At 46.6% G+C, this 8918-nt stretch overlaps 1 protein-coding gene across 1 annotated transcript; it reads left to right on the top strand.

Annotated features, from left to right (window-relative positions):
* Positions 1 to 407: 407 nt before the first annotated feature.
* Positions 408 to 7845, top strand: CBLN4 (cerebellin 4 precursor). The gene is made up of 3 exons (XM_019637147.1): positions 408 to 1696; positions 4662 to 4778; positions 6550 to 7845. Exons 1-3 carry the CDS (start codon positions 1406 to 1408, stop codon positions 6745 to 6747), a joined length of 606 nt encoding a protein of 201 aa, XP_019492692.1. The 5' UTR covers positions 408 to 1405; the 3' UTR covers positions 6748 to 7845.
* The last annotated feature ends 1073 nt before the right edge of the window (positions 7846 to 8918 follow it).

Consider the following 8918-nt stretch of genomic DNA (forward strand, 5'->3'; position numbering starts at 1 on the left):
TGCGCCCCTGAGGCTTCGCAGGCCGGTCTCGCCGGAACGGAAGGCATCAGGCCCCTCCTCCCAGCGGCCCCCATCGGGTTTTGGTCCGCCCCGAGGCTTCCCAGAGCCCGCCAGGCCCCGGCGCTCTGTGGAGCAGACTCTGGGCCAGGCGCGGTCGGGACTCCGGCGGGTCCTCAGGTCCCGGGCAGAGCGTCGTGCGGGGCCGCCGCCGCCCATCAAGCTCCGCAGCTCCGGCTGGCAGCGCCGCGCTCCGCTCGGGGGGCTCTGGGCGGCGGGGAGGGGCGAGGAGAGCCGCAGCCCCCCCGCCCGCGGAGACAGAGGGGGGGGGGCGAGCAGGCGCGGAGCGGAGGCCAGCGCAGGGCGGGGGGCGCCTTGTCCGGCTCACACGCTTTCCGCGCTGCGCGCTCCCGGAGGCTGAGTGGCCTCGGACACTGGCGGCCAGAAGCCCCGTGCGCCCCGCTTGCTCCGGTTAGACGCTAGGCGGGAGCTGCTTAGCTGGGGTTACCGGACTTTTCCTCCCCCTTTCCCGGGATCCCGCGGGTTGAGCTGGAGGCCAACCCCAGAAGGACGCTGCGCTCCTATAAATACCGCGCGTGTGCCCGCTTCGCGCTCTCCCGGCTGCGCGAGGACAGAGAAAGTTGTGCGCAGGGACTCCGGGCGTGAGGCGGAGGCAGGAGAGGACCCCGCGGGCGGAGCCGCCCTGCACCCTGGAGCGGATCCCGCGAATTTGCGCTTTGCGTGCTGGGGACCCGGCTGGCCGCTGCCTACCTGCGGACGCCTGAGCGACACCAAGCTTTGGGGAATTTTTGACCGAGCGAAAGTGGGAGTCGCTAGAGTGCTGGCCATGAGCACGGCTTCGCGTTCTTCTCAGTCCGGGGAACATCTGCCTCTGTGATCCGTCCCTGCAGCCAGCCAGACGCGTGTAGGACCAACACCAGCACCGCTCGCGCTGCACCCGCCGTCCCCGTGGCTTCTCTGAGTCCCCTTCCTTTTTTCCGCACCGCGGTGCACCTGGGGATGCTTGGGTTTGGGGTGAGCCTTTACTATCATTTTCCCCTTTGAGGGGTGAATGTGAAGGTTTGGAGACTTTTAGATGTCTGGGAACAAGGAGGGGTGCAGCGGCCCCAGGCAGGGCTGATTCTTGGGCGGAGGAGGGTGGGGGTAGGGGGTTCTGCATGAGCTCCTTAAAGGACAAAGGTAACAGAGCCAGCGAGAGAGCGCGAGGGGAGACTTTGACTTCAAACCACAGAATTGGTGGAAGTGTGCGCGCCGCCGCCGCCGCCGCCGTTCTTGCAGCGCTGTCGATCTAGCCACTGGCATCTTCCCGAGCTCCGGGGTCCCGGGGTAGGACGCGACTCCAGCGAGCAGAAGCACCAGCCGGCAGCGGCTGCCCTCGCGGCTCACCATGGGCTCCCGGCCCCGGGCGCTGTCCATGGTGCCGGCCGTGCTGCTGGTCCTCACCCTGCCGGCGCTGCCCGTCTGGGCGCAGAACGACACGGAGCCCATCGTGCTGGAGGGCAAATGCCTGGTGGTGTGCGACTCGAACCCGGCCACGGACTCCAAGGGCTCCTCTTCCTCCCCTCTGGGGATCTCGGTCCGGGCGGCCAACTCCAAGGTCGCCTTCTCGGCCGTGCGGAGCACCAACCACGAGCCGTCTGAGATGAGCAACAAGACTCGCATCATCTACTTCGATCAGGTCAGACACCGAGGGGTACGGGGCACTGAGGGTGGAGGGCGCGAGTCGCCAGGCATCTCAGACCCGAGCTGCCTGCTCAGGCTGAGCTTGTCTGATTGGCATGTGGGGGTCATTTAGGCACTCGCCTCCCCAAATATGTCTGGGTTTGAAACTTCCAATGTCTCTCCCACCGTCTCACACCCGCTCCCATCCCCTCCTGACTTCTGGAAGCGGTTGCTTTGTCGGTGAGAGGAAGGCTGGGAGCGCAGAGCCAGGCACCAAGAGCTCAGGACAAGTTTAACAGCAACAGGTCCGTAGGACCTGGCGGGAATCTGGTGCCTGGACTTCGCCGTCTCTTGGCCAGAGCTTGGCCCCTGGCTCAGACTCCTGTGCGGGGGACCGCCGAGATCCTGCCGTTCCCGCGGTACCCTCGCGGACGCAGGACCAATGATTTCTTTCTCCCAGGTGGAGAAGCGTCTCCCCAAAGACAGCTCTGGGGGCCCACACTCTCTGCAGAGATCTTGCAGTTGACCGGAGAGGGTGGGCAGGGGCGGCCAGGGTCCGATCTCGCTCACCTTTCCGCTGCCGGGATCCCCATATCCTGTTGCAGGCGTCGCTGCTGGGGAAAGCCCTTCTCCAGTGCTTGGAGAAAGTTGCGGAGGAGGAGAAGCCAAGGAACTGGACAACTGTGCTGAGCTCCCATAGGGAAGCGCTGGGGAGCCGGTTCTGCCTTCCCCTGCTCCTGTCCTTTCAGAGCATTGTAGACACCGGGAAAGACAGACTTTGGGGTTGAGGGTAGGGGATGGCGGAGGAACTGCTGAAATCTGTGGTTTTTAAGCGACCTGGAGCTCAGAGGTTTGGCTGAGAGGAACCTCAGGATGTCAGCCTAGCTTTAAACAAGGAGTCTTAAAACTGAAAACTGACTCCGGGGTTTTCATTTCAACCCTAAGAGCACCCAGAGTCTTTTTAATTCCAAAGTCACATGTGTATTTCACAGTTGTATGCAAAGCCACATGAGTAGGTGCACAGGTTAAGGGGTACTGCAGGATGTGCCCAGGAAGGGGTGAGGTGACATCTGTAGTCCTTATCTGCCTGTTCCTAAGTAATACACTCGCCAGAGCTGAAGCCTCGCCGGGGCTGACTATCAGATAGCCATAATTTTTAAGGAGTTGGGCAGCCCCTTTGGGGTTTTGGTGCAGTATTTTCCATCTTGATGGAAATAAAGTCTGGCACCGCCCCTGGTTTGTATTTCAATACATTAATTAAATGTTGGAATTCTGTGGGCATTGCACTATCTTCTGTACAGTGCATCCTTTTCAATGACCTTTCCATCAATTATAAGAGGAGAAGGGTTTGTTCTTCTGCCCAGGAGCCACGCGTTTTAGAGACAGCAAGACACATTTAGTTATAAATCTGGATGTGCCTGGATGCTCTAATTACAACATAGAGTCAACATCCAGCCTTATGTGTAGTCAACAGTAATCAGCCATTTCCGTTATTGCTGATGAATTACGCTACTTGTGTCTGATTCAGGAAGTCCCCGCTAAGTATTTCAAATTATTTTAAATGTGCTTGGAAGAAAATCTTCACAAAGCTTCTATTGGGGATTGTTGCACAGCTGGTGATGTGTTGTTGAAAAATCATGGATCGTCAGGTCAGAAAGAAATCTGATGCTTACTCGGAAGAAGGTGAAATCTCAGAATAAAATTATACACATCCATGTATTTAAGTCAGGGGTTGAGCCTGTATATCTACCTACCTGACCATCACTATATGCTAGTTCGTTGCTCAGAGGTAATAGTATGTCTTTAGGGAATTATGCAAAAGGGTAAATATTAGTATGAATGTAGTGTTTAAAGAGATAGTACCAGATTGCCATTGATATAGGGGAAATACATCTTTATAGGGGCATCCGGTTTGTTTTTTGGATGGCGCTTACAGATTTATCTCTGGGAAAAAAAGGGGAAGAAACCCTAGTCATTTTACAACTCCTGCTCCTCCAACACACACACACACACACACACACACACACACACACACACACGTTTTCTCTTCTTCATAGTGAGGGACTTACCTATGTGACATTTACAAATGTAGTTTAAGAGGTCACTTATTGAGGTTCAGAATTAATTTCCTAATCAGTAGAACCAGACTGAATGTCTTGGAATACAAAATGCATTGGTGTTTTCTTGGGAAATGGTACCCGATTTCACTTTTCATTTTTGACCCTTGAACTTTAACTAAAGAGCAGGTGATTGACATGAAGGTAATGGGTAACACTGGGAGAGACAGGAGAAGGCCATCTCTTTCAGTCTGTCCTTATTCCTGCTCTCCTCTTTGGCAGCCTACAAAGGCTGAGTCATTGCCAAAATATAATTAAGGCCTAGATGGCATAGGAATAAGGAAAAATGGCTATGCAACTTAGGACAGGTCTGGCAGAGGCTCAGAGGAGGGCTGGGCGTTCCGATCACTCTGTGCACCAGCTGTTCAGTGTCATGGATTATGTCACATGGTGGAGGGAGTGCCCAGGCCTCTGTGTGATGTGTCCAGGAATGCCAGCAGAGAGCCCACAGATGCCGATTGGCTGTCTGGGAAACACTACCTCTGGCTCGTACCGGGTGGGAACGTAAATACAGGGCAGATGCCTTTACTGGACTCTCAAGGCAAAGCTGATATTTATAAGCCCTGTCCTGTTACCTAGATGTTTCCAGAGCCATTGGGCCTTGCTGGAAATTTAGGCATGAGCACAAAGCAGTTACTTTATTTTTTCCTCTACCATTTAAAAGACAGAAGAACCTTCCAATATACAAATCCATTTTCCAAGTCACTTAAGAGGAAAGGAACAGAACTCACTGTTTTATTCTCTATGGTTTCTTAAGCTAGTTGTTGATTAAGGAAAAAAAGAGAGAAAAAGGAGGAAGGATACATATACTTACAGAAGGGAATATTATAATAATTTACTGTTATTTATTATTTTTATTTGTAGATCCTAGTAAACGTGGGTAATTTTTTCACGCTGGAGTCCGTCTTTGTAGCACCAAGGAAAGGAATTTACAGTTTCAGTTTTCATGTAATTAAAGTCTACCAGAGCCAAACAATCCAGGTATGTGTTTTGACCTGCTCGCTTTCTCTCCCCAAACAGCAGTGTTTATTGGTTGTGGGTTACGTATTTATTCAAAGGTGTGTTTTCACTGTAAAAATCACCATCTTTACACAGTTGTTCATTTTTAAAACACTTAATTTCCAATCTTCTTTATAACATCTGTTAAGGCGTGTGACAAGAAGCATGTACAGAGGGTGCCAAAAATGTATACACATTAGAAGAAAGGAAAAAACTGTATTAAAATTGTAATAATCAATATATACTGATAACAAAAAATGAATATAAGTCATGTGTATACATTTTTTTGGCAACCTCGGTGGAAAATAAAACCAGTTAAACATCTTACCTTAATAACAACCAACCATTTAAAAAACACGGTTTAGTAAAAACTCTGTGGCACAAGCCCCTTTATAAGATCCTGATTTCATTTCGTGCATGTGCAAAAATTATTTGAACTTGTAAGAAAAAACCTTGTAAGATGAGCAGAATTTTACAAGTTCATATTAAATAAAGAAAACAAATTTGCCATCACTGTTAAAATGAGGAGAAACAGTTAACCATTAAGAACAGATTTATGAAGGAACAATTATTCAATATCCTTTTTAAACAAGAGTGTGCTATGCTTGTGCTTTAAACAGTTCATCCTCAGTTACTCTGATGCTAGTGAATTCTACCAATTGCAATTCCACAGTTAACAACACATTTTGTGATGTGCTTTCTAAGGTAATGGCCTTGACTTTACATCCAAAGGCAAAAATGGGGCTACTTCCTAAAATGTTCAAATATGCTGACAACCAGTAACACCAATACATGTCTTTGGAATTCCAGAATAACTTTTATCTTATCCTCGATACTTGTACTGTATGCTATGTCCATATGAATGATAGCTTCACTCATCTACCACTTTTACATATCTTAGCAAATGGATAAATTGGTCAGCCTCAGATTTAATTTATTCAGTATTATTTTTAATGTAAAAAGAATGAGTATCTAGTAAACAGATTTACTACCATGGAAAAGTTTTTCCCAAGCCCTACTCTTTAGAAGTTTATATCACATTGCATACAGTATAATCACACTTGTAGTATGGAGAACAGTTAATACATTTTGAGTTTATTATTTGTTAATAATTTTGAGTTTATGAATTATTAGTTCTTTGCTAATTAGCCATCATTCAAATATTCAGTGATGTTGGTGATTATTATTATTAATACACATTCTTTTACCAGGGAAAACAGAAAAAGAAATCACAACGCACATAGAACCCATAATTTCAAATGATTTTCAGCACTGTGCATGTCACAGTGGCGTAGTAACCTGTAAGGAAGTCGGTAGACTCTTGCTATCTCTCTTTCATCAGGGCAAAGGGCACTGGGTCTCTTTATACTAATACACTGGGGAGCCACCAGCTTGCTTCACTCCCAAAAGGCTGCTATTGAGTACGAAAAGTAAATAAAGTAGTCAGCTTAATTTACGTGCCGTGGGGAGGCCAGTTTCCACATGGTTGGGTTGCTCTCCATGGATGGTGTTCTTCTGTAGGCAGTTAAGGAAATTTCCATGGGAGAAATTTCAACTTTTTTTAAATAAAAAATAATGAACTCAATACACATACTGTGTCTAGCCACTGCAATTGGCTAATTTGAAAGAAAGGGGACATACTTCCTAACAGCAGACATTCTACCAGCTCTGTCATCTTAGATATTATTTATTATCCCCAGTAGATGCTTTGACTTTAAAGAGAGCTTTTCAGTTAATTTTTTTTCCCTTGTAGGTTAACCTGATGTTAAATGGAAAACCAGTGATATCTGCTTTTGCGGGGGACAAAGATGTTACTCGTGAAGCTGCCACCAACGGGGTCTTACTCTACCTGGATAAAGAGGACAAGGTTTACTTAAAACTGGAGAAAGGTAACTTGGTTGGAGGCTGGCAGTATTCCACGTTCTCTGGCTTCCTGGTATTCCCCCTATAGAGCTTGAGTGCTCCACCATGCTTATCCAGGTGAGGGGCTGCCCACCCCCGAGTTGTCGGAAGATCATTTTCTCCTCATCAGACTGATGTCTTTTATTGGTTTCTCCTGGGGAAATATGGATTCTCTTTAAGGATTCTAGACCTGTCCGAACCAATACAGTTCACAGATTATTTGTGTGTGTGTGTGTGTGTGTGTGTGTGTGTGAGTGTGTGCGTTCAGTATATTTGGATCAGAATCACAGCAGGCAATACCCACTGATGCGTCCATGTAACAGTTAAAAGCTGTCTGCGGGTTTATTCTGAATTTAATTTCCTGGAATTGCTGAATTCATTGCCGATGTGGAATTTTATGTGTTTGTTTTTAAAAGACTGGCAACTGGGTCTAAGAAGGAGAAAAACTCGAGCTCTGAATTCGATCGATGGTTAGTGTGATACTGCCAAAGAACTGTATCCTGTGTTGGTGTATCGATCACACGTGTTTTGATTCCCTTGGAATGAGTTTGTTTTGTCCTCCTGAGGTACCTGGGAATTGTTTTTCAGTGACTGGCTCTGTGTCTTCGCTAATGATAGGTCAGGAATGGCTTGCTCGCTGATTTAGCCTATGAGATCACCAACATGAGTTCCCCTAAAAAAAAAAAAAGAAAAAAAAAAGAATGCTTCATAGTTGTATTTTAATTATATATGTGAAAGAGTCATATTTTCCAAATTATATTTTATAATAGGAAGAATAGGTCATAAATCTGACAAGGCAAAAGTTGCTTTCCCAAGTTCTAAGTGCTGAGTCCCCACACCTCCTCTCCTCTGCGGGAAATCTTATACGGTGTTGCTCAACTTTAATTAACATGATGGATAATAACCACTTTATTAAAAACCGAAGGGATTTCTTTTTCCTTAGACGCGACCACTTTATTAACTGGAGATGGGGTGCCTATTGTTTTTAATTATACCGATTTTTCAAACCTTCTGTTGTGTTTGAAGTATCATCTTGTTTTGCCTTAACTCCTGAAATTGTATATATTTATCTGTTTAGCGAATATTAAATCCAAATATCCCATATCTAAACTTAGTGTGGTATCTTATTTTGTCTTTTGTACAGATCATATGAACTCATAAAATTATTTATGTCTGTTATAGAATAAAGGTTAATGTACGATAGTGGAATTGTTTTGTCCTTTCGGTTTTGGAAGTATGTATTCTACAGGTTTTGTTTTCTCCCTCTTATCAATCCTTCCTTCCTCCCTTCCTTCCTCTCATTTCCTTTGGATCCTGGAGTTTAAGAAAAGCTTTCTGAATTTTGGGGGAATGTCTTCTCAATCGGCATGGGAAATCTTTACTGCGTTCGATCTCTCCAAATCCAGGAGTCGTGAGCTTGCCGAAAGACAATCAATGAACTTGGTAAACTCTTCTCTCAGAAGGACTTATTGTTAGGAAGTTCAGTTCAAAAAGGTTCCCTAGAATACCAGGAGGGTGCTCAGTCAATGAATGAGTGGTGATTAGTGTGAAGACTGATATTCTCAAGCTGAAGACTTGGGGGAAAAGTTCTCCCCTGTTCTCCACACTAAAAGACAAACGAAACATCACAGGCTTCTTTTTACGAGGAGTTCTTATTACAGGTGTGTCATCTGGAGATTGGCTCAGTTTCCTGGTCTGCTGTCAATTAGTCCCATTTCGGGGGGTCTCGTTTTGTAGCTAATGGCAGCAGGGAGGGTGTCACAGGGTCCTGTGGGAGGAAACACACAGGCAGGCAGGTCTGACAGCATCACTGTGATTAATCACCAAGTCAAAATACTCACTTATCACGGAAAGACTCCTTCCCCAAGAAGAATTATCTGGAGATGTTGGCAATGGATCCTCAGTGTTTTGCTTGGCAAGTCATCTCCCAGCTGGCTTTCGGTTACAAACCTTTCCTCCTTTGTGATTGTCTAGCGTGAAAAGACCATATTGCAAGGGAGGCTTTCATCTAAATGTGTGTGGCGTCCTCTATGAATACTCCTGCTTTAATGGAGGCTGTCCCATAGTTCTCCGTATTCAGAGCTGATGTCTCTACATTGCAACAGAGTGAATCATACTTGAATAAATAGACTATTAATCTTTTTTTGGCAAAATGGCTCAGGAATATTGGAATTACCAATAGACACCTATGATGAGACAGAGAAGGTTTGGTGCTTAACA

Source organism: Hipposideros armiger, unplaced genomic scaffold (genome assembly GCF_001890085.2).
Source record: "Hipposideros armiger isolate ML-2016 unplaced genomic scaffold, ASM189008v1 scaffold_32, whole genome shotgun sequence".
In the NCBI taxonomy this organism is placed as follows: Eukaryota; Metazoa; Chordata; class Mammalia; order Chiroptera; family Hipposideridae; genus Hipposideros; species Hipposideros armiger.

Bases quoted from the DNA above. Each gene is read 5' to 3' on its own strand.
- CBLN4 (XM_019637147.1), top strand. From the start codon at position 1,406: ATGGGCTCCCGGCCCCGGGCGCTGTCCATGGTGCCGGCCGTGCTGCTG. The intron at 1,697-4,661 runs GTCAGACACCGA...TTTTATTTGTAG, and splicing joins GCATCATCTACTTCGATCAG to ATCCTAGTAAACGTGGGTAA. The intron at 4,779-6,549 runs GTATGTGTTTTG...TTTCCCTTGTAG, and splicing joins ACCAGAGCCAAACAATCCAG to GTTAACCTGATGTTAAATGG.